At 46.5% G+C, this 23,714-nt stretch overlaps 1 protein-coding gene across 5 annotated transcripts in view; it reads left to right on the forward strand.

The window, feature by feature from the left end:
* JADE1 (jade family PHD finger 1) overlaps positions 1 to 23,714 on the forward strand; it is a 99,346-nt gene that overhangs the window by 20,132 nt on the left and 55,500 nt on the right. For 2 of the 5 annotated variants that reach the window (XM_066631595.1, XM_066631599.1), the window contains exon 1: positions 7,411 to 7,448. The exons of 2 other annotated variants lie outside the window; for them this stretch is intronic. In XM_066631595.1, the coding sequence (XP_066487692.1) occupies positions 7,424 to 7,448 (25 nt within the window). In that variant the 5' untranslated portion in view covers positions 7,411 to 7,423. Of the gene's footprint in view, positions 1 to 7,410; positions 7,449 to 16,602; positions 16,810 to 23,714 lie in introns of those variants that run through there. One more of the 5 variants, XM_066631598.1, reaches the window with a different exon arrangement.

Consider the following 23,714-nt stretch of genomic DNA (forward strand, 5'->3'; position numbering starts at 1 on the left):
TGCCCTGGCAGCAGACCCGTTTTTTTTTGCCCGCACCTGACACGTGTATCAAAAAGACCCATGACTCCAGTCTTTTTGAGTTGTGAAAATGCTCCAGGTGACTCAGAAACTGCCCCTGTTAGGATTTGCTTTCGACTTGAAACACAGGGGCAGAGACTCATGACTCAGCTCGAATCAAGCCATGCTGGATTTGCCCATCCCTGCAAACCATATATTATTTTACAGGCTACACATTGCTGACATTGCAGCCATTGTCAAATGCAGACTGCATTTGTAGTTAGGAGCAGGATCCAAGAGATCAAGATTACACCAGGAGAATGCTTAAAGCTGCACGTGGCCTAAAGTGTCTTTTATATGTTATAACAAGCACCTTGTGGGGGTTAGGAAAAGTCTACAAAGTTTAAGAACTACTACTCTACCTTATTCTGTTAAGATACCTTAAAGTACAGTACCTTATTCTGGCATGGCCAGAGTAGAAAGATCCATCGCTTTCTCTTATATCATTGGAATGAAATACTATATTCTGCCAGAAATTGTCTTCGGCAATCACAGTGTAGCACAGTACTATAATAATTCATTGTAGTTGCCAAGGTGCATCCCCTCTCTGTCTTTCTGAAGGGCTGGCCCATCTATGAGAATAAGGATGCAATCTTATACACACTTACCTGGGAGTAAGCCCCTTTGACTGTAATGGGACTTACTTCCAAGTGGATATGCACAAGATTTGGCTGTAAGGAGCTACCAAGCGGATTGGTGGAGGATGCCTGCTTCCACCCACCTTCCTTGCTCTTTCTGATAATATGTGCTATGATTCCAATGCATGGCTTTAGAAAAACAATGATAAAGGTATTTGCCTATAAGTGTAATTGGAAGGATATCACTGTATAGTCGCAGTGAGGATGTCACATCACAATAAGGATGTTGTGAAAGATATGTATATAGGTTATACATCTGCTTTCTAATAGATGGTGGATAGACAAATTGGGCTGTACTCTTCCTTGGCTCCTGTTGATGCTATCAGCTTGGCTGAATAGCTTAGACACGAAGCATTGTACTCTTTTGCCTGCATTCATGGAAGCATGCATTCATATGCACCAGTTTCTTCTCCTAGATGTCAAATCCATGGCAGCAACTAATTCACAGCTGATGCTTTAAAATAAAATGTTCCATTTTTCTTTTTAAAAATTGTGTTTTATTTCTCTTGAAGTGAAACAGAGAGTGGGTAAATGGCAAGAGCAAGTATCAACATCTATCAAACGAGATTAGACATCAATAAATGTAATAGTATATTCATTTGACAACTGACAGTTTGTGACATCTGCAATGTTTTTTTTAATGTATCAGATTCCCCAGTAAACGTAACTAATGCAGGTAATAAATGCACAAGTGTTAGTCACACACGGTAGGAAGGGGAGTGAGATACTTCTGTGAGTTGTGTGGCTTAAGGCTCTGCATATGAAGTAACAGATGTTTACCCATTATCAAAAATCTGCCAGTGCAAACAGATCAAACCCTTTTAGTTTAAAATTAGTATACATGGGAGGTCAAAGACAAGGAATATGTTTGTAGGCTTATTGGGGCTAGAATTTATGTTACATTTTGTCCATACAGTGAACTCCCTATTGAATAGACCTTGATTTAATGGCTTCAGAAACAACTGACTTTTCTTCTCTATTAAAAACTAATCGTAGGTTTTGTGCATACATGTCTCCACTGACTTCAGTGCATTCAGATTTAAAGGACTTTTGGCATCAATGGACACTTCCTCAACCTTTTTAAACTGTAAAATTGAGGTTTCCATGTACAAGGTTCTGACTGGTTACCCTGGTGAATTGTGAATACACAACTGCAACACAGAATCTGTTCCTAGCATAGGTCACACGAGAAGAGAGCAAGGGGTGACCACGCCAGCCAGGCAAGTAGTTTGCCCCACCCATCCCATTGCTGGATCCCCATTGTTTAGTGGTTCCCAACATTTAGGAGCCCGCAAACCACTGAAGCAAAAATTGGGATTGCATGGACCATATGCAGTGCTAGTTGTGGCTACCAGTGGTCCGTTCTCTGCCTTCTCTGGTGGTCCACAGACCACAGGTTGTAAACCAGTGCTTTAAGTAAAATAGGAAGTGCAGGACATGCTGGAAGTTCCCAGTGTGTCCCACACTTCCTATGATGTTGAAAAGGAGTAATGTGAGAACGTGGGGGTCTGCATTTCCATTTTCAGTATGGTTTGGGGGGGAGCAAACACTGTGGGGCAGATCACGTTGAGCTGTCTTTGAATAATATACAGTGAAATGATAGACAGTGACTCTGGTGTTACATCTTCCAATAACTGCTGTTTTTAAAAAATTTAAGGAGTTATTAAATCCTTTGAGTTATTTTTCTTCTGCCCAGAGATGGCTGCAATTCTGAAACCACTTAAACTTCAGTCATTACAGTCTCTTAAATGGCTTGCATTTGAAACATGTGCTTTCAGGGCTGCAACCCAACTGTGTTGCAGTTATGTGCAGGAGAAGAAGACACCTATTGAAATTGACTATTTTAGGCAGTTTTAATAATGTACTACTTGGAGCAGTTCATCTGCAAAAGCACCAAGTCTCTTTGTCTGGGCATTGCATGACTCTAACCAGGTTACCTTCAGAGCACTTGAATGAGAATAAATAATGGTATCTTTACAGATTAAGGATAATGTCTGCTTTCAGCGTAATGAGCAATGACCTTGTCTGTACATATGTATTACTGATAGTTTATGTTAGTGGGATATACTTTCAAAAGAGAGGTGTTTGGTTTTTATTCACTAGACCCCTGGTTCCCAAACTGTGAGTTGTGGCTCCCTGGGGAGAAACCAGCCAGGGGAACCAGAGAATCCTTGCAAGAAATTCTCTGCCCTATACAATTTATAGGATTGTAGCCTTATGGGGAGCCATGGCCAATAGTACAGTAGGTCAAGGGAACCACCAGTCGAAAAAGTTTGGAAACCACTGTAGTAGACCAATGCTTCCCAAATGTAAAGCTTTGTTGGCTTGGTGGTGCCCCAGAATGCCTTGCAGTGCCAGGAGACGGCTCCACTTTGCTTTCACAGTTGTGACTGGCTCTGAAGGGAAGCGGCCACTTTACATCAGTGTTCAGGCGCCTGAAAAACTTAGTGTTTTGCCCCCCTCCAGGAACGCCAGTGGGGTGGTTCTCAGTTCCATTGGGAAAGTTCTGTAATTGTGGTGGTACCACCATAACTGTGTGCTTGTTTCTGCCTCAACACCAAACTACATGTTCATGTTCATGTGATTATGTACAATGACTCCAGGCAGCCCTATTCTCAGAAGAGCTGTGCTGGCTTGAAATATGAATGAGGCTTGGACTGGCAAATCACTGACTTGGCTGGCAGCTTCCTCCTGCTTTGAATGAAGTTGCCAGCCAAGTCAATGGCACAACTCCCTTTGTTTCCAAAGGTGCCACAATTACACCTTCATTCTCTCCTTGCCTGCAAGGCATCCTGTGTATCAGCCACATAATGTAGGGCCACTCACTGATGGCCTCGGGGGAGCCACACAGGGTAGCAACCCATGGCAAATGCTATGCTCACATGTCAGGACACTGTCAAGCCATCTGCAGTAAGCATTATAACCCCCATATCTTGGTGATGCTACACATGGGATTCAAGGGCAGGAAGGGAGGGACAGGGGAACAGAAGAGAGGTAAGGAAAACTAGAGCCCCTTGGCTACTTTTATACAGGCACATATGCTGGGTACCTTCTTAGGCACTTTGCAGCTTGGCCATAGATTTGCAGCTTTCCCTGCTCCCCTGCACCTTTCCACTAGACCACCTGGTGGTGGCAGGGAACAGGAGGCTCATGACTGGTGGAGCCTTGTAAGGGACAGAGTGGCTTGGATCCTTACCTTAACTTTCTGGGGGTGTTTGTCCAGTATGGGCGATGGTTTGAAGTCACCAGTTTGAAGAGTTTGCTGGGGGGGGGGCAGCAATATCCAAGAGTTCCTTGCTCTTGATTATTGGGGTCACTGTGTTTGTGGAGGGGATTCCTTGACAATGCTGGGGTGTTTGTGCTGAGGGCCTGTGGGATGGGACTCTGGTCTTGATGCACTGAAAGATGGGATCCCTCCATTTTTCACTTCCCCTTTGGCACCTATAGGGTTACTCCTACTTATGCCAGGTCTGATGTTGGTGTAGTGTTTTCCTGGTGTTGGAGGCATGTCCATTGCATGAAGGGGGTTCAGGATCTGGCACCTGCTGACTCTGCCTTGTCTCGTTCATGTGCCACATCACTCTCCTCCCTGTTTTGGTTTCTCTGCTGGCAGGGTTGTACCCATGCCTGGTCTGCATCCAGTTTATGATGGCATGGCTTTTTCTTGCTGTTGTGTTGGCCTTCAAGGTGCAGCTGTCAGCGGAGGGGCTGTCACTGCATCAGCACACACATGGTGCACCAACATATCTTGAGCATAGCATTGGGTCCTACATCTCACAAAGGAAACAGCAGAAAGAAAGCTGCTCTTGTTCCTGCTCCCCCAGCACACACTGGATCACATGAAAGGAAGTGTTTATACATCTTCTTTCCAAGGGCTTCTGGTTATTTTAGCAAATCCAGCTTCACACTTTGAGAACTGCCATCCATGTGGCCAACTGCCATATACCCGGCAATGTAGCATACAGCAGTTTTGATCCTATCTGGACAGTGAAGTGAACTGAGGAACCGGGGGAGAAGTAATGCAGGTTTCCAGAACCACAAGGCAGTGGCACGATCTGGAGCATGCATGACAGCACATTTTCAGATGCTTTCTTGTCCTGAAGGATATCACGGAGATTGACACGCCTGTTGGAAACCTGCAATAAACCTCTCTGACTAAGTGCTGCCAGCTCATCGCTGTGGCATGTGAAAGTATCTGAGTCCTGTTCTAAAGAACCAGCTCTGACTTATTAGGGAGAAGCTTAGTAGGGAGATGGTGGCTGCTGGGTAACAGGTCGTTCCTGCCCTCAGGAAATGACCTAATGAGGGGGGAAGCTAATCTGCTACTGCGAAAGAAAATGATGATGATTACTAATAATAATGTATATAAGCAGCCATCAATGTGCATGGCACTTTACACAGAACAGATACCTGCCCCAGAAGGCTGACATTGTAGATGCTCAGTTTCCTTGAGCCAGAGTAAGGCCCAAACCAAACGTACAGAACTCCATGTGGCAATCGGATACTTTCTATGGAATAAGCTTGTGTTAGGAAGGAGTATGCTTGTGGGTTTCCTTATCCCCTGGGTTTTGTGCTATGGAGTATCTTTTCTCCGCGTCCTTTCTTAATCTGTAAATCTGCAGCCTTACATGTGAGTTTTTAAAGTTTGGTCACAAGCCCTATGTGCACAAAGAGTCAAAGCTCCATTGGACAAAACAGCTCCATCTGACCTACCTGCCAAACCAAAGGCAACGTCCATCTCTTTCCCCCAACATAAAAAGAAGGGGCAGAGAGAGAGACAAGGGGGGTGGCAGATGCAGAAAAGGCATCTCTGCTACAAGCTTATCCGAGCACACTCAGAAGTAAGTCCCACTGTGTTCAGTAGTGTTTACTCTTGGAAAAATGTATCTACGATGGCAGCTCAGGCAGAGACTGTGAGGAGACGACAATGGTACTTTACCTGCTCCCTCTTCTCCATAAGTTCTTAGCTACCCTTCCCTCTCCTCTCATCCTCCCTTCCAATCAGGGGAAAACAGCTTTCATCAGTGAGATGATCCTATCATGATCATCCAATGTATGCCTACTCAGAAGTGAGCCCTTTGTGTTCATTGGTGTTTTCTTCTAGGAAAGGACTGAAGCCCAAGTCACATAGCGGTGGTCCAGGAACGAAAGTGAGGCATGGGAGGATGAAATTAAAATATCTTTGCCTGCTTGTCTGAGTGTTGGGTGTGAATTGATGTTGAAGGATGGGAGGGAGCCAATTCTGGGGCATAATCCTATGCCTGCCTTCGCAGAAGGAATGGCTGGCAGTTTGCTCCTGTGTGAGCAGGTCAGCCCTCCATGCCTGCTGGCACATAAAACCACACACAAACCTTACTGCCACACTCTGTTGCAAGAGCAAGACACTGACTGCCCTCCGAAGGGCAAATTCTCAGAGGGAAGCTCCTACTCCTTCTGGCTGGCATGTGCTGCTGGGACACATGTGGACACAGGAAGTTTGCCGAAGGATGATTGGCAACAACGGAGAAGGGACTAGCATTGCGTTTGGCTTGAAGAAAGACCCTAGATTGCAGTGAATGTGTGGTTCCAAAACCCATGTGAGTTGAAACTCATAGATCTGACTTATAGATATGTTTTCCCATGGAATAGCTACATGCTTGGTTTGGGCCTCAGAATCCTTGCTGCAGAGGAAAAGAAGCTGGATGCTACAAAGGAAAACAGTGGAAGGAGGTGAGGGAAATTGAGGCAGAATGAACAGGGAAGAATATATGATTCACTGTACTTAATATTAAGGAAAAAGGACTAAAGATGTAATAGTTTACACACTGAATACAATGAGACTTACTTCTGAGTAGATGTGCCTAGGCTTGCACTGTCAGGCAATGTGCCAAAGGCTTAATTTAAAAGGTGAGTTTGGAGAATGGATTTGAATGAAGTAAAGAGAGAAGGCTTATAACTGGGGTGCCCAAACCCCGGCCTGGGGGCCACTTGCGTCCCTCGGGGACTCACAGTCTGGCTCGTCTCCAATGAGCCTGGCCTTCCAGAGGCTTGCTGGAACCTATGCTGGCCCTACGCAACTGCTCTCAGCATGAAGGCTACTGTCTGACCTCTTGTGTGAGCTGTGGGACGAGGGCTCCCTCCACTGCTTGCTGTTTCATGTCTGTGATGCAGCAGCGGCAGCAAAGGAAAGGCCAGCCTTGCTTTGTGCAAAGCCTTTTATAGGCCTTGAGCTATTTCAAGGTCTTCATTCATTCATATAAGTTCCAATTATGTAAATTTATTCAAATTTGAAATGTAAATTAATTCTTTTTCCCCCCCTGGCCCCTGGCACAGTGTCAGAGAGATGATGTGGCCCTCCTGCCAAAAAGTTTGGATACCCCTGGCTTATAATAAAGAACTCATAGGTGCAGCAGAGGTCTATCATCCTCTTTGGGTACAATTTAATAATTTCTGCAAAACAGCATTGGGAGCCAGAGCATCTGGGATTATTTGGGTGATAGGGGAAGGAGAAGTCACACTGGACAGTGCTTAAGCAGTGGTGGAAAGGACTCTTTCCCAGTTTCTGAGCAGATAGAGGGAGAACGTGTGTGTGAGTATGTGTGTGTTTGGGGGTGTGTGTCAGGATTTGTTTGAGGGCCCACAAATGCTGGCACAAACATTGCCCTGAAAAAGTGCAATTGTTTTTCTATTATGCTTAGAAGAAGCGTTCTTTTCCATATGAGAAAGAAGGGGAAGATACCTCTTCGAAGATGCTCCCTACCACCTGTGATGATTGTAAGTTCTTGTACAAAAATTACTTAACTTTTTTCTTTTGAAAATTGCAACCAGATTAATGAGGGCACATGTTTAAATGATCAGAAGGTTTTAAATGGTTTTTAATTTGATTAATCAACTGCCAAGCAATCCTATGCAAGTTCATTCAGAAACGTCCCACCATGTTCAATGGGGCTTACTCTAGAATTGCAGCCTAAACATTGTGTCTCTAGCACTAGTTCACTGATACCTCTGTTGAGCAATGGTGAAGGGCTGTAATTTAGTGATAGAGTACATGTTTTTTGCATGTAGCTGGTACCTAGTTCAGTCCCTGGCATCTCCAGGAAGGACAGAGAAAAATATCCTGGCTTATAAAGGCTTTTGTCTTATACTTGATTTTGGTATTCATTTGTGCTTGTGTGTGTTTAATGGAAAATAGAATGGTTATGTGGATAAATGCCATGGTGGGCATATAATTAAAGGTTACTCACATTAATTTTTCAGTGTTTTCTAATAGCAGTCCTTTTCATAGGAAAATGCATTTGGCTTTAAAGATGTGTGTGTGCAATTACTCCTGTCTGGGATTCATGTCTCTAGCTAATAAACTCTATTTTTGTTTTCTGCCAGAATATATGCAGAGAATACCTTACACTTTGAACTTGAACTCTGTAGTGCTTCTCATGTTCATTCAGGCCATTGCTTCCTTCTGAGTTGACAAAAAAAAAAAAAAAAGCACCATGTTCTACACTGAGAAAAAAATGAAAGACTAGTGCCAGGGAACAGAAAAGGCATTCTCGCCATGTGAGATTGTTCCTAGATAATTACCTTGTGGTTATAGCTTTGGTCAAGGACCTACCCTGTAGCTCAGCGTAATGGTTAATTTGGTCCTGAGCTAAAATAGCAAGTCAGCCTTTAATTAGAAATACAACACAAGAATGATCATGTTGGGTAAGTCTTGCCAGTGATCCGTCTTGCTCAACATCTAGCTATCCAGATGTCCAAACTCCAAATGAATCCACAAGCAGGACAAAATGGTATTTTCCATGATGTGATATTTGTCCTAGCACCTAGCCTTAGAAGCCATATTCCAACACAAGAGTTTTTTTCAGATGATGTGAAAGGAAAAGGAACTTGTACTTTCCTCTTGTACTCACTTCTGACCTCCACATGATTACTGCATCTTCATCACACAGTCTACTTCCGAAACTTTCAACCTTTTTAATCTCACGGCAGACTGACAAAGTGCTAAAATTGTCAAGTTACACTATCCATTTTTGGACAATTGACAAGGCACACTATGCTGCTGGGAGGACTCACATCCTCCCAATGGCCCTGTTAATAAATGACCCTATCCCAAATTCCCATGGGACTCCTGCAGACCATTCATGACACACCAATGTGCTGTGACACACAGCTGAAGAATAGATGGTTTACATGCATTCAAGTTCTGCATGTACAGGTTTGTATCAAAAGTTGTGACTTAAGTCCCATTGATTAATTGAATAGGAAATGAATGGGACTTAATGTACTCATGACAAACATGTCTCATTAATTTCAATAATGCTTTGTGTTTAGGACCAGCTGCTGTAGTTAAGGCTACAGGGCCTTCTGATGTACTTACCCATTTGCAAGCTCAAATCCAAATGGAGCGGAGTGTTTGCCTGTCAATACTAACCCTTTAAGTCAGTGCTTTCCAGCACTGACATAAGAGCAGTGCAGTTCTGAGGTAAGTGAATAAACATTCTCTTACTTTGAGGAGGCCTCTGTGAGTGACCCCCAACTGCAGGATGCAGCACACGTCCCATTAGCACCTCTATGCCAGTGCTGGAAAGCACTGACATAAGGGGTTAGCATTGCACCCTTATCTATTTCACATTTTTATACTGCTGCTCTTCCATGGAACTCAGGGTGGTGTACATAGTTCCTCCTCTCGTCTTCACAACAACCCTGTGAGGTAGGTGAGGCTGATAGTGACTGTACCGAGGTCACCCAGGAAGTTTCACAACTGAATAGGGATTTGAACCTGGATCTTCCAGGTCTAAATAGAACTCCCTGAACTACTACACCATCCTGACACTCATGCCTCTGGTGGTATGTAAATGCATTTCTCAATGTCTTCTTGCTGCTACTGCTAAAAGTAGTGGGAGTGGGAAAATTAGATAGGACTGTGGTGCAAAGGAGGAGAGGGTTGTTCCCCCATATCAATTCCCCAATGTAAATTCCCCCCCCCCCACTCAGCTGCTATCGGCATCAGAAGGAAAAACAAAGATCCTGACCTGATCCAAGTTGTGCCCCAATGGAGTTAGTATGTCTGTGTGAAAGAATTTATCTCCCCCCCCAAAGCTACTGAGAGACAAGTTCAGACATCTCTGATGTCACGTCTAGCTTGGCTCGCCAAGATACTTATTTTGATGATACATTTAGTCAGCGTTGACATATTTACAAAGTCCCATCTACTGTATGACTTGGCACATTCTTCTAGAATTCTTAAGAGAAAAAATATGGTGGGAATGTCTTTTTTTTTAATTGTACATCAATCAAATCCAATCATCACCCCCTCCCCATACTTGAACTCAACAATAAAAGATTTGCTTAGGATTTGTGGAGATGAACAGGGGAATCTAATTTCTGTTTTCACTATGAGATGAAATTGGTTTCTGAATGTGTAACAAAATGAGTACAAGCCTGCAATGTGAGTGGGGAAGGTGTAGGTGTAGGAGACGCTAGGATAAATTACTTGGCTTATTCTAATGTATAAAGAGCAGTTCCTCTGGTGAATCATAGGAGATGGAGACAGAGCAAACAACAGCCTATGCTCCCCTGCCTACTTAGGAGCCTGCCTGCGGTTTTCTTTTTTTGCTTGTTTTTGTTTTTCCCCAAACCTGCTCCCAACCTTCTTCATTTGGATCCTTCTGGCATCACTGTGCTGAATAAGGTGTGACTTTTTGGCACAAGGGGGTAAAAGGTTTGCCAGAGGGAATGCATTACCCTGTAATTAGTGCACATTTACTGTGCGGGGAATTTTTTTTTTCCACAGGCAAGTTTTTTTTTCATGTTGAGATTATGATAAACCTAGAGCAACGTTCTCTTAATTTGGCAAGAGATACTTTGCAAAAGACACATGCCTTCTTTTGCCCAGGGAAAAATGTAAATTCACTGATTAAGGAAAAGGATCTTAAGCTTGCCAGTTTCCCATTTACATCCCATCCATTTTAATCCTGAAAATATTGATGCGGTGATATTCAGGTGGGCCATGAGTGCCTTGTGATTGGGTTGTTAAGAGGGTATGCAATGCAAATGTCTGTGGAGTAGGGTTGCCACTTTATTTTTAAACTGAGCCCTTCTCCTTTGGCTCTAGCAGTAGCTTGATTTGCAGATAATTGGGTTTTTTTCTGCTGTAACATGCTAATTTCTGTACCTTAAGCTGCTGTTAAGGGTGCAAGGAGAGGCTCTTACTTTTTTCCTGGATAGTTGGCAAACCAGCAGGAAGGGTCAGCCTTAGGAAAGATTTTAGAAGCATAGCTGAGGCCCAGACTGTATTTGAACTGTTGCCTCTTAAATTCTGTAAAGCAGTGTTTCTCAAACTGTGGGTCACTGTCAGTTGCGAGCCAGTTTCAGGTGGGTCCCCATTCATTTCAATATTTTATTTTTAATATATTAGACTTGATGCTACCATGGTATGCGAATGCATTTGGGAAAATGTTACAGACCTTTACTTTTAACAGACTACTATGTATATTCTTTTAACAATGATAGTAAATGGAACTTATTCCTGGGTAAGTGTAGGTAGGATTGCAGCCTAGGATAGTTAAAAATTTTCCTGCTTGATGATGTAACTTCTGGTGGATCCTGACAGATTCTCATTCTAAAAAGTGGGTCCTAGTGCTAAATGCTTGACAACCATGACTGTAAGGCTGAAATCTTATACAGTACATGCTTTCTTGGGAGTAAACACAATGAACACAGGGCTTACTTCTGTATAGACATGTTTGGAATCAAGGTGAATTTTCAGTTCCTATCTTTTTCAGGATAGAAAAAGCAGCTGCTCTTGTTTTGCTGATTATTTTGTCTAAAATATGTTTTAGGTCTGGGAACCTGAGACTGCATAGAACTCATTGGCTACAGCAGGGATCTCCAAACCCTGGCCCAGGGGGCAGATACAGCTGACAGTGAACCTCTATCCAGCCTTCGGCCGGCCTCTTGTCCCCTGAAAGAGGACTGAACACTCGACTAAGCATGACCAGAGCTGTGCTCTGATTGCATCTGGAGGGTGTTCTGAGGGCTGGAGAGGCTGAGTGAATGAGCCCACTCATTCATTCATTTATTCATTCATCTAAGTTCCGTCTCTAATTTATTTATTAAATTTTATATTTAATTTTTTTTTCAGGCCCTCAGCACTGTGCCAGATATTTCATGAAGCCCTCTGGCCAAAACTTTCGCAGACCCCTGGGCTACAGCAACAATTCTCTGTATGTAATGGCTCGGTGGATAAGTGAATCTGAGCATGTGCAGAGTGCCCCTTCCCTCATTGTTGTTTTATTTTAATATATATTATTCTTTTTGAAAAATCTTCTCAGCACTCTAGGAGCCCACTCCTGGGCTCCGTGCCATGGCTCTGTGCTGCGGCAGACTGTTGTGAATGTGCCGTAAGGCACGTCTGTGAGCCTCACTGCCGGGCTCCCACCTGTGCTAGCCCAGCGCCGACTGGTGCTGGGCTAGTGCGGGGTGGTCACCCAGCCTCCGCAGCGAGCCGTGGCACGGTAAGCGGGAGTGGGGAGGAGGTGTTCTGGGGAGGGGGAAGGTTGGCGGGGGTACAGAGATAGGGTGGGGGGAGGCGTGACGTGGAGGTGTGACGCAGGGAGGGGGCGGGTGGGAGGCGTGCCGGGGGAGGGAAGGAGGCGGGTCCGTGGAGCTCCACTCCGCAGGATGCAAGGCGTTCATGGAGGGCTCAGCGCCCTACATGAACGCCTTTACTTTACCGCCGACCAAAAAGTGAGTAGCCCCATTGTGGGGCTGCTTACCTTACCTGAGAGAAGGGGACAAAAGTTTCTTTCCCCCAAGGTGTCTCCTGAGGTAACCCAGGGTGCACAGGATCCAACGGCAGGCATTCTTGGTGCCACCAAGGCTGGGCACCCCGGGCAGCTCAGGATTGGGCTGTAAGAAGCTCACAATAACAAATTAATACTATTGTTAAAACAACAACAAAACAATGTTTGACAGAGAAAAGCAGAGCTAAAAAACATTGCTTACAGGATCTCAAAAAAGGCCTACTGAAGCAGTGTCCAGCAGACCACAGGCAAGAAGGGATTCATTCACACTTCATGGGAGATGGAGTTCCAGGGCATCTGAGAGGAATTTTATCAGGGGGTACAAAGTTTCTTTTGGGCCCCTTCCCAAAGAGGGAGGGGGTGAAATAGAGTGGAGGGTGGCAATGGGGAGTGGACAGAATGGGGGCAAAACAGGCAGGGGTAAAGTGGCAACAGCAGCAATAGTCTTTGGGGCCCAGATCTACCAGTCTGCCCAATGCAGAACTCAGGTTTACCTGCCAGCCGGGTGTTGGCAGTTAGATACAGTAATATGGAAAACGAGCAAAGACACTCCTAAGTCTTTTTAAAATCTTTCAAATATAGAAAATCATTGCAGGAGTTGTACAGTACAATCATTGCATTGTACTTAGGCTCACACTAGAATGTAGTGTCCTGTGTACACCAAAACCAACTCGCTGAGTTCCTATACACTCCATCATGGTTAGCAGATCCACAAGCCAAAGAGCTACTGTAGCAGGTCCATTTCCTCCCTGACGTGACACTGTTAAGGAATAGATGCATTCCTGGGCCTGCTGGGTATGGCCTCCTGGCAGTAGTCACCGCCATGTGCCCACAGTAATGCCCCCAGCATCCCACATGGGCAGTAAGTCTGGGTGAGATTGGAAAATAATAGATCCCAGGAAATTTCTGGGCTCCCTCCTATGGTTCTTAGGCCCCCTTTCTGACCCTGGGCCTAGGTACAAATTACCCCTTTTACACCCCCGCCCCCCGTCCTAGGCCCTGTGGAGTTCCACATGGTTGATACAATCATGGAGAAGGTCCTCTCCTATGTCTTCCCTAACTGAGCCTTGGAAAGCAAAGAAACATAGAAAAGGTGAGAAACCCCAGAAGATGAGAAGGGATGGGAAATGCATACAAAGGAAGGTGGTCCTTGAAGTACCTTGATCCAAACCATTTAGGGATTATAATAGTCACTTCATAGGCAAATTAAGAGTAGGGAAAGGAGCTGGAACAAAAAAGGTTTAAATAGGGTTTAATTTAAAAAAAATTACACACTCTGTCCTTGGAAGATCCACTCCACAACTCTCAAAGTACAGGGGCTCAATGTCACTACACAGCCATAAGAGAGAAGTGTTCTCAAAGCACGGTTATTTCCTAGGTTCTAGACCTCAGCCCTGATTGAGGGGTTAATTGCAGTCAGTTCTTCCTCACAGAGCTTCAGCCCCCTTTTAATAGCAGATTTATAGGAATATGATTGTGGGCTTTGAGACCCAGAGTCACAACTTTGGAGAGGAAGAAAACATTAGTAAGCCACCACAATAAGGAATTTTACACTGTTTCTTATATTCTTAAGTTGCCTAATCATTTTTTGAACCTTGCAAATAATGATGTTGAGGCTGGTTGCCAATCTTTGCTCCACTTGGCCAAGCCACTCCTTTGCACCCAATGCTGACTGCACCTTTTCCCCCAAAGCTGTTTATCTAATCCTGGCAGTGGGGATCAAACTACACATAGGATCTCTATAATCTTGCATGGTGAAATATATCAGTGGCATTGCTAAAGGGGGCATGTGGGTACATTGCCTCAGGTATCACACCTTGAGGGGTTGCCAACCTGCATCCCTGATGGTGGACCTGAGGTGAAAAACCTTTTTTAAAGTGGTCTTCGGAGGCCTTCTGAAGCTCAGGAAGGCTGCGTGCAGCCTCTCTGCACCTTAGACCACCTCCTGGAGGCCCCTGGAGGGTGCTCTGGGCATGTGGCCCCAGGGGATGTTAAAAAATTTTCTATCCTCAGGTGCTAAATGCCCTAGCTATGCCACTGAAACACATGTGCTCTTGCCCTTAGCTTTAAAGATATAAGGGAGAAAGTTGCCATATTACAGTCTTAGCTACGGGCAGGCAAACTTCTTTTCCCATCTTACTGTAAAGAAATAGTACATCACAGTTAGATAGAATGGAAGAGAAATGTATGCAGTTGTCATATCACAGACCCCCATAAACAAGGATGAGGGTGGCTTGCAGCCATGCCTGTATTCCTGTGGTAGTAGAGATAATTTACTGGGCTGCCTAGAGGCATTTCTTTTCTTGCCACAGATGACTAGGCAAGTGGCTAATTACAAGCCTGCTTATTTTACCCATACAAGTAGAAACGCATGGTTATAGGCTGAAATTTGGATGTCAAAGGCTTTCATTCCTGGGCAGCAATATACTGTATGGTGCTAGCTTATTGAATGAGATTCTGTAGACTTGCAGCCCAAGCCTATGTACTCGTTATAGGCAATGGAACTTACTCCCAGGTAAGTGTGGATAGGACTGCAGCCTTAGACTACTGTATTGGAATCTGAAAACTTATTCCAGCACAACTCAGGCTATCCATGAGTATTTTGCACAGTCTTAGTTCTCCCTCCCTTGTAAAATGGAAACAACCTCAGAGTTGTGAGAGCAAATGTGTTGTCTCCTGAATTACTGTACTTAAAAAAAAATCTACATTGTTTTTTTAAAATGTCCATTCTCCTTTCTTTCCTCTGCCGACAACATTCCACATGCACACAAACAGCACAAGAGAGGCTCCAAGGTGTGCAGTCAGTGCCATGTACAAAGAGGCCTTTGGGGCAGGACCTCAGGGCTACTTCCTGCACAGTCTGTTCAGCACTTTGGAGCAAAACTGGAAGTGGCACCTGAGAAAGAAAAAGAAGCTGTGACGTGGCACAAGGTTGCAGCAGGTGCTGACCTTGCACCACACCATTAATTTCTCACATTAGATAGTGGGAATGCTGTGGGGAGGCAGATAGGCTAAATGAGCACACACCAGACCTGTAAAACTTTCCCAGTGGATACATGGTGTATGACCCTTTTTAGATTGTGAGCCCTTTTGGGACAGGGAGCCATTAGATATTTGATTTTCTCTGTAAACCGCTTTGTGAACTTTTGTTGAAAAGCGGTATATAAATGTTGTTGTTGTTGACTGAGAGTCCAATCCTATGCATGTCTACTCAGAAGTAAGTCCCAATATTACCAAGAGGGCTTATTCTAAGGAAAGTGTGGATAGGATAATAGCATGAGTGGGCTTGAAATAATGTACACAATCCTTATTGCTTTGCAAAAAAAGGGGGAAGCAATTTATCTGCATAAATATTTTACAATGACAGGAAAAGACTGAGATGGCACATGGATGTCATCAGTACAAATTCTGCCTCCAGGAGTAGCGACTCCCCCCTCCCCAAAGCATTTTATTCTAAGACACCTCCAGCAGTGACTCAGGTTGCAATCCTGAACACTTTCCTGGGAATAAGTCCCACTGACTATAATGGGGCTTACTTCTGAGTGGAGGGGCATAGGATTGGGCTCCAAGAGTAATTGAGCTTTCCTGGGAGTAAGTCCCACTGACTATAGTGGGACTTACTTCTGAGTAGACAGGCACAGGATTGAGCTTCAAGAGGCCAATGCTATTCACACTTCTCTGGGAGTAAGTCCCACTGACTGTGGTGGGACTTAATTCCGAGTAGACACGCACAGGCTTGGGCTGCGTGCCTCCTCGGAAGCCAGCCTGCGCCCAGCAAAGCGCGTCCGGGGCTGCAGCCCGCCGCGCCCACCGCCTTCCAAGCCCGCCCGGGCCAGGCAACGGCGCGCCCTCCTCGCGGGCGACCCAGGTGGCGGCCACTGCGCAAGGCACGGGGAGGGCAGCCGCTCCCTGCGAAGAGCTGACGGCGCGCCTTCGCCCTACAGCGGCCGGGGCTCCTTCCGCGCCGGGAGGCAGGTCCCCGGGCGCGCCGCCTGGCGTGGCGCAGAGAGCGTTTCGGGGCCGCCAGGGGCTGAGGCAGACGGTGCGCGAGTGCGGCGGTGCCTCCTCCTCCCGGCTCTGGCAGGGGATTAAAGCAGCTCCCCCCTGTGGCAGCAGTGACCCAGAAATGAGTTGGCTCCGGAGTCCTTCCTCCATAACAAGTACACACGTCAGTCAGCGCGCGAGTGTGCATGTGCGCGAGTGTGCGGGCAGCCCCCGCCTGCTCGCGCTCCCCGGCGCCCGTCCGAACCCATGCAGGCTGCACAGAGCCCTGCGCGCAGCCAGGCACCTCCAGCGTCGCCGCGCAGCCCCCGCAGCCGCCGCCGCCGCAGCAGGTAACCGTGCCCGCCTCCGCCTCTCGCCTGCACAGCCATGTTTGGTGTGCGTGTGCGTGCTGAGTGCATGGGGGGGTCGGGGCCGCTTCCCTCGGAGTGCTCCACCAGCAGCGGCCGCAGAGCCATTCAATGCCGGAGGTCGCTGCCTAGTGGAAAAATAATATAGTACGTCATTAATATGGCGCCAAAAAGATTTGCTCCTTGATGGGGAGCAGGCTGGAGAGAGTTGCGGCTTCGCCATCCCAGAAGCAACTTGGCCACTGCTGGGGAGGGTGGGGGCAGGGGGAGGAGAGAGCCCTGCGATGGGGCTGGGCTGGGCTGGGGAGCAGAGCCCGACTGGGAGGGAGTTCAGGGCTGGCTCCGTCTTCAGAGCTCAAGCCTAGGCATGCCTACTCAGAAGGAAGCGCCATTAGAGTCAGTGGGGCTTACTCTCAAGAAAGTGGGAGGATTGCAGCCTCAAAGCCCAATCCTAGGCACGCCTACTCAGCAGGAAGCGCCATTAGAGTCAGCGGGGCTTACTCTCATGAAAGTGGGAGGATTGCAGCCTCAGAGCCCAATCCTAGGCATGCCTACTCAGAAGGAAGTCCCACTATAGCCAATGGGGCTCACTCCCAGGAAAGTGTGGATTGGATTGTATCCTTATGTCGCTGCAGACTTTGCTTTGGGCTTTTTTTTTTTTAAAAAAAAAAAGGTGGACTAGATGAATGAACTCGGTTGTGGGGTTTGTTTTTTGGGGGGATCCCCCTTCCTCTTTTGCAACCTGTGAGTGCGATTTTGTGTTGCATCCCTAGACTTTTTGGCCATACTTAGCTTTGTCGGTAAAGGGGGGTGGGTGGGCTACTCCCAAAAGTGCATCCTTGTTGCTGGCTGGGAGAGAGGAGCCCTTCTTCGGAAACTGGAAAAGCATTGCAACAACTTGGGAGACAGATGGCAGTGGCAGAGCGCAGACCCGTTTGGAGAGAGAGAGAGATCTCCAGAAAGGGGGAGGGGTGGCCAGGAACCAGGATCTCTCGCCCTGTCACCCACATGTTCCAAAGATCCATGGCATTACATTCAAGGACAGGGGATGTGGGCGGGGAGGGAGTGTGTGGAAGAAGGCGATGGGTGCATGTGGAGACACACACACAGTTTACTCCATAAATGCAACCCCTTGCCCCCAATAATTTGGGTTTTTTGTTGATAGGGCCGGTCAGGAAAGAGATCCCTGTTTTGCAGGCTGAGTGGCGAACTTGCTGCAGTGGGGGGACACGACATGGTGTGTTTGTGGACATGCATTGGGGGGGTTGGAAGGAATGTGCTTGGGTCACTTTGCTTAATTATTATTATTATTTTTCAATGCAAACAAAAAAAAAGCCCCGAGGGTGCATTTTCTCGTCCTGCTGGGTAGCAAGTTGTAAGTAAAGCCCTGGAAAGTGCACGTGTTAGGGAAGTGTGAGAGTGTCTGGCTAGCATGGCATCGAGGTGTGTGTGTGTGAGTGAGTGGCACAGGGCTTGTTGTTCGACCGCTGTTCTGCTGGGTGGCAGCAGATTCTCTCGGTGCTCAGTGTTGCTGCTGGCGTGGATGATTAATGCGGGGAAGGAAAGGATGGAATGTGGAATGTTGCCCTGGGATTCGAATCCCTTTGGAACGGCCTCATTTGCTACATGCGTTGGCTCTCCTCCCCTCCCCCCGTCAGGAGGCGGGGCTTTCTAATTGGGTTGCTGCTGTGCGTTGAGCCTGGGAAGCCGGGCTGGTTGGTAGGCAGGTGCACGCAGTAAAAGCCTCCTGAACTTCTCCATTCTCTGGCCGCAGGCTCCCCGCTCCCCTCGCAGCAGGAGAGGGGGAGAACCTTAAATGCATGCATGGTTGATGTGCAGCAGCAGCGGCCACACGCAGGTGGTGGGTGCAAACTTTTCAAACTGTCGAGGGGGGTTGAAGATCTGCCCCCCCATTTTTTCCTCTCCAGCCATCATCACACAGAGATGCCAGTTTGAATTTGGGTTGGGGCAGTGGGACTTGTGGGTTTCTCAGATGCAATCCTGGGTGCTATTGTAGGGAGAACTCAGGCGGCCTGACACTAATCCCCCTCTCCCCTTCCACCAAAGCCTTGTGGCGGCGGATTTGAAGATGATTATGTAATAAATATATGGGAGGGACGTCATAGGGTAGGCTTGGGGACGTTGGAGGTAACATCCCTCATGGGGTTATACTTAACACAGATGCAATCGGTGGACCATGAATTTCTCCAATTCTTTGGTGTTGTATTGGGGAGGGGTCTTGCAAAGTGTTGCAATTGGGGGGTCTTGCAATGGGGGAGGTCTTGCAAAGTGTTGCAGTTGGGGGGGTCTTGCAAAATCGTGCAATGGGGGAGGTCTTGCAAAGTGTTGCAATGGGAGGGTGTTGCAAAGTGTCTATATGGCGCTTCCACAGGCGGAAATCGGGATCATTTGGGGGGGGATGTGAAGATCCGCGTTTCTCCCTCCCCTCTCTGCATCGAGGCAAAGAAAATGGGTGTCGGTGATGCTGGTGTGTGCGAAGAACCGCGTCCCTGCCACAACGGCCCGTCCTCGGTTCCTCCCACCCGCAGGAGGGGATGGAGGATGCAGGGTGGAGGCGATCATCATGCCCCTTGCTGAACAAAGCCGCCCCGGTGGGTGCCCTTCCCGCCTGCCCACCTCCTTGGGTTTTGCCAGTCCCCATCTTGGGGCTTTGCAAGATGCGCTCTGCGGTGCGCGCCCACCCGTGCACCCTTAGTGGTGGGGATGGCATCGGGGGCTGCTTTCTGGAGGGGTGGGGGAGACCAGAGGGCGCCTGTGGGCTGCACGGCAGGCGCCTGCTGGATGCTCGGCTTCCTGTGACCAGAGGTGATCCGATTTCCAGAACTGTCGAGAAGTGGGAGGAGAGAGGAGGGGTGGGGAGATGGGAGCGCTGCTCCTTCTTTCCCGGGCATTGCAACATGGAGATCGGGGGAGGGAAGGCAGGCTGCTGCATGGATTTGGGGGAGAGCTGTGCTGGGGGCACCAAGTTTGATTTGCAGCCGGGGCTGAGCGGATTGGTGCAGCCGGGAAGGAGAGGGCGGAGCGGGAGGAGGGAGGCTGGGGAGGATGCGACGAGGAGGGCCGGTCAGTTTCAAGTGGAGACAGGCGAGCAGCGCCTGGGATGTGGCTGGTGCGCGAGAAGGTGCCACCCTCTTCCCTCCCCCAAGGTTCAGCCCCTGCGACTTGCTGTAGGGGAAGCGCGTTGCATTGCATCCCCCCCCGCCTTTTGGATCTTGCACCAGGCTTGCACTCCCTTGCAAGGACGCTTGCACTTTGCAGGGGAGTGCTCTGCTGGCACCCTCTTGTGCAAAGGCTCGCACTCCCTCGCCCGTTGGATTTGCAAAGGCGGTGGACCAACGACTGCTGCCTTCAGTGCCTTGGGTGGATTGGGAGAACGGATGGGCGGGCTCAGGTTTGGAGACATGATTGTATCTCCTTAGCAGCTGTTCCCATCACAGGCTGGGGAGCCGGAGACGTTTGCAAGGAATTCAGTGAACAGACGTTGAAAGCAAAGCACCCAAGCTGGATCCCTGATCAAGAGGAACTTTAATCCCATCCCCCTCTCAGAGAATCTTCCCCAACTAAGGCTGCAATCCTATCTACACTTACCTGGGAGTAAACCCCATTGGCTATAATGAAACTTACTCCTGAGTAAACATGCATAGGATTGGGCTCTAATTAAATACCCTGCTGGGGCAAATAATTGAGTTTTGGAAGAATTTTAAAACCATAAGTACACGTACAGCCTCCTTCACAAAGTTTGCAGGTTAGGTTTTCTTTGGAGTCTTCATGACATAGACTTTTTTGCTATCAGCATCTAACAGACTGTTCAATGCATGGTTAACTTCACTTAAGCCATTTCTGTCCAACGTTGCATATATGCAACGGATCAAATGTGTTCACCTGTTGGCTGGGCAGAAATGGGTTAACCAGATGAGTTCAGTCTTCCCCTCTTAACCCTTTAACCATTTGTTGTGCTGAAAAGTTGGGTTGTCCCCCCTTTCTTTTTTGGGCTGTAGTGAGGATTCTTGTCTGTGTTTGAGATTGTGAAGGTGTAGCAATTTGTTGCTACAGGTTGATGAATGTGGAGTTGAAGTGTGATCCTATGTTCTGCCTTTTAGTGTGGGTGTTTTATGCGTCTATGTCTCTTCTCACCAATATTAACAGTTCTGAATAAAACATGCATATTCCCTTAGGAGGGGTGACTTGGAGTTTTAGACTTGCTTATCACCTACTAAGGGGTCACCCTCTTGACACATAATGAGAAATACTGTACAACTTTGAATGGAAGTAGACATTTCAATGGAGATCATGAGTCTACAGCGAGAATCTAGGACATACACTTCATTTAGACATGTTTACTGGAACGTAGCTCCTTTCCCTTTCTCCATTTAGTTTTCCCTAACAGCACTATGATTTGGATTAGTGTCTTCTGAAAATGCTTGCTATCTCTTGAATAGGTTGTTCAGGTTTGCTTTACTGTTCTCCATTTAATCGGAGTCTAAATATAGGAAGAAGTTTGTTAGAAGAAGTTTCACTCTGGGACTTTGTACAGTGCAGCAAGAGGTGTATGTTTTAGTGACGTGATTCCCCCTCCAGCTGTGGCTTCCAGTTTAACTCTTCTGAGTTATTAACACATATGTTTAAAATAAAGTAATAAAATTGCTTTCCCTCACAGCTGCAGATTTCCCTTCCAGTGTCTCTGATTTCATTCCCAGGTTGCAAAACTATTACATAGCAAAATTCACCACCCTGCTTGGTGGCCACTGCTGCTACATCATGTTGCTATTTCCTGCTGAAATTGATTCAGGTGACATCTCCCTTCATGTTGACACTGTCCAAATAATTCTGATGGGTGAGAGGTAGCTTAAGCTGGATGTATGTGGTCCAGTCCATCAATGCCAGAATCCTTGATAGTTGCTAAAATCAAAGTAAGTTCATTGTCCACTTCATGGTGACTTAAATAACTCCTGGAATATAGAATAGCACATCATTTTATAAACAAGTTTTTGCATTTGTGCAGACTTCGTGGGAGGAGAGAAATATTGAATCTGGTTGTAATACCTGTGCATCTATGACCCTGTGGCTTTTGGTGTACATTACCTAGTTTAGCTCAAGGGTAGACTATATGTCTTACTGCATCTACAAAAAGGTTTGAAATGATCTCTTGCAAAGATGTGCTAATTAGGTCTCTGGTATAGTCAGTATTGCTTCAGTTCATGGGCTATTTTAGAGAAAAGCTAATTTCTCAGACTTACTTCAGGGTTTAAATTTGCATTCTCCCTGTGCCATCTCTGTAGCAGATCTGTGTGGTTGATTATAGTGGCACCCGTTAACACTGTTATAGTTAATGATCTTTCAGAACTGGAATTATAAATCCTGTTTACCCAAGGGTTTATGGAAGTCATTAAAAGTACTGTGGAAGGAAACACAGGTTATAAAAGCTTTGACCTGGGGATGCACGTTTAATGTCTGTATAAAAATCTGTTTCTTTTCATGCATTAAAATAATAAATGTATCCACTTTCAAACTGCATTTTCTCCACATGCTGCAGTTCAACCTGCTTGATGTATATTTATGCTTTCTGTATATTGATGTCCTTTGGAGGTGGGAGTAAAAGATTGCATTTATTTTGTGCGTTTGATATAACAAAATTTGCATTTTTGTTTTGTGGAAACTAGTAGTCCCTATTAAATGAGAGAGTAGGAGAAAGAAGAGACCCCAGCTGTGTGTTAACATATACCTTTTAATGCAAGATTAACTGCATCTTGCAGAATGGTCATGGTATGTTGTTGAATCTGTGTTGCTGCTGTTACATAGGGACGTCAATTGTGTTCAGATTAACACCGTCCCCAGTTAATTCATGTTTAGACTGCTAACATAGTATTTTATGCAGAGATAGTCTATCATCGCAAAACTCTAAATGTAACAACCCAAAAAGGAGGATTGGCTAATAACCCAGACTTCAGAAAGATTAGGAATGAAGCCAGAGGAAAGTTAGACTAAGACAAATGTCTTCCACAGGTGACTTGGAGTCCAAAAGCAGGTCATGATGCAAACTTGGGTGGGTAGCAGCAGTGCTTCTGCCACCATTTTGTTACGATACTTGCGTGCAATGGGAACAGTAGCCAGGGCTAGGGAATAGTTGCCAAGGCTAGGGAATGTCTTGTTGGATGCTTTGATGGTGTTGCTTTGGCCCAGCGTTCAGTGGAGTCTCTCCATCTTCCACTCATCTGGTTACTTTTGCTTGCTGTCATCCTCCCTTTGCTCTGCCTTGCCTCTCCTTTCCCTTTCTCAAATTTTCAGAATTGAGTGCATGGTGTTGTCGTGTTGCTCTCTGCCCCTCCTTCTGGTAGACCTCAAAGGAAAGAAGGGGCAGAATAATGTAGTATCAGTTTGTGCTGATCAGCTGCAACCGGGTGAGAAAAGGAGCTGTTGCGGCTAGCCTGCCCACGCACCTCTTGCCTTCTGTGATCCTGAAGGTGGGTCCCATGTTGGTTTGGAATTTGAGTTGGGGCTTTGTTCTTGACAAGTTGAAGACTACTGTGCTTCGGGATGCCTGCTGATGAGGGATGTGGATGCCATAAGCTGGGCTTAACATATCTTGGAGGTTTATGCCAATAAAGGTCGCAATAAAAAAAAATATATATTGGAGGAAAAAGTTGAAATGCCACTTGAGTTGGGCAGTGGCATGTCACTACCCCACAATATGTGAAGTTTTACAAGTGGCTACTGCATCAAAAAGTCCAAGGTGGACTTGGAATGTAACTATCCAAAAAACAGTCATGTTTGTGGAGATGTTGCTCAGCTACAGAGGGAGGCCTGAGAATGAAATAGTAATACTCAGCCTTTGTACAGTATAATGTTTTTGAGTGTTCCAAGTATAT

This window comes from Tiliqua scincoides, chromosome 6 (assembly GCF_035046505.1).
Source record: "Tiliqua scincoides isolate rTilSci1 chromosome 6, rTilSci1.hap2, whole genome shotgun sequence".
Taxonomy (NCBI): Eukaryota; Metazoa; Chordata; class Lepidosauria; order Squamata; family Scincidae; genus Tiliqua; species Tiliqua scincoides.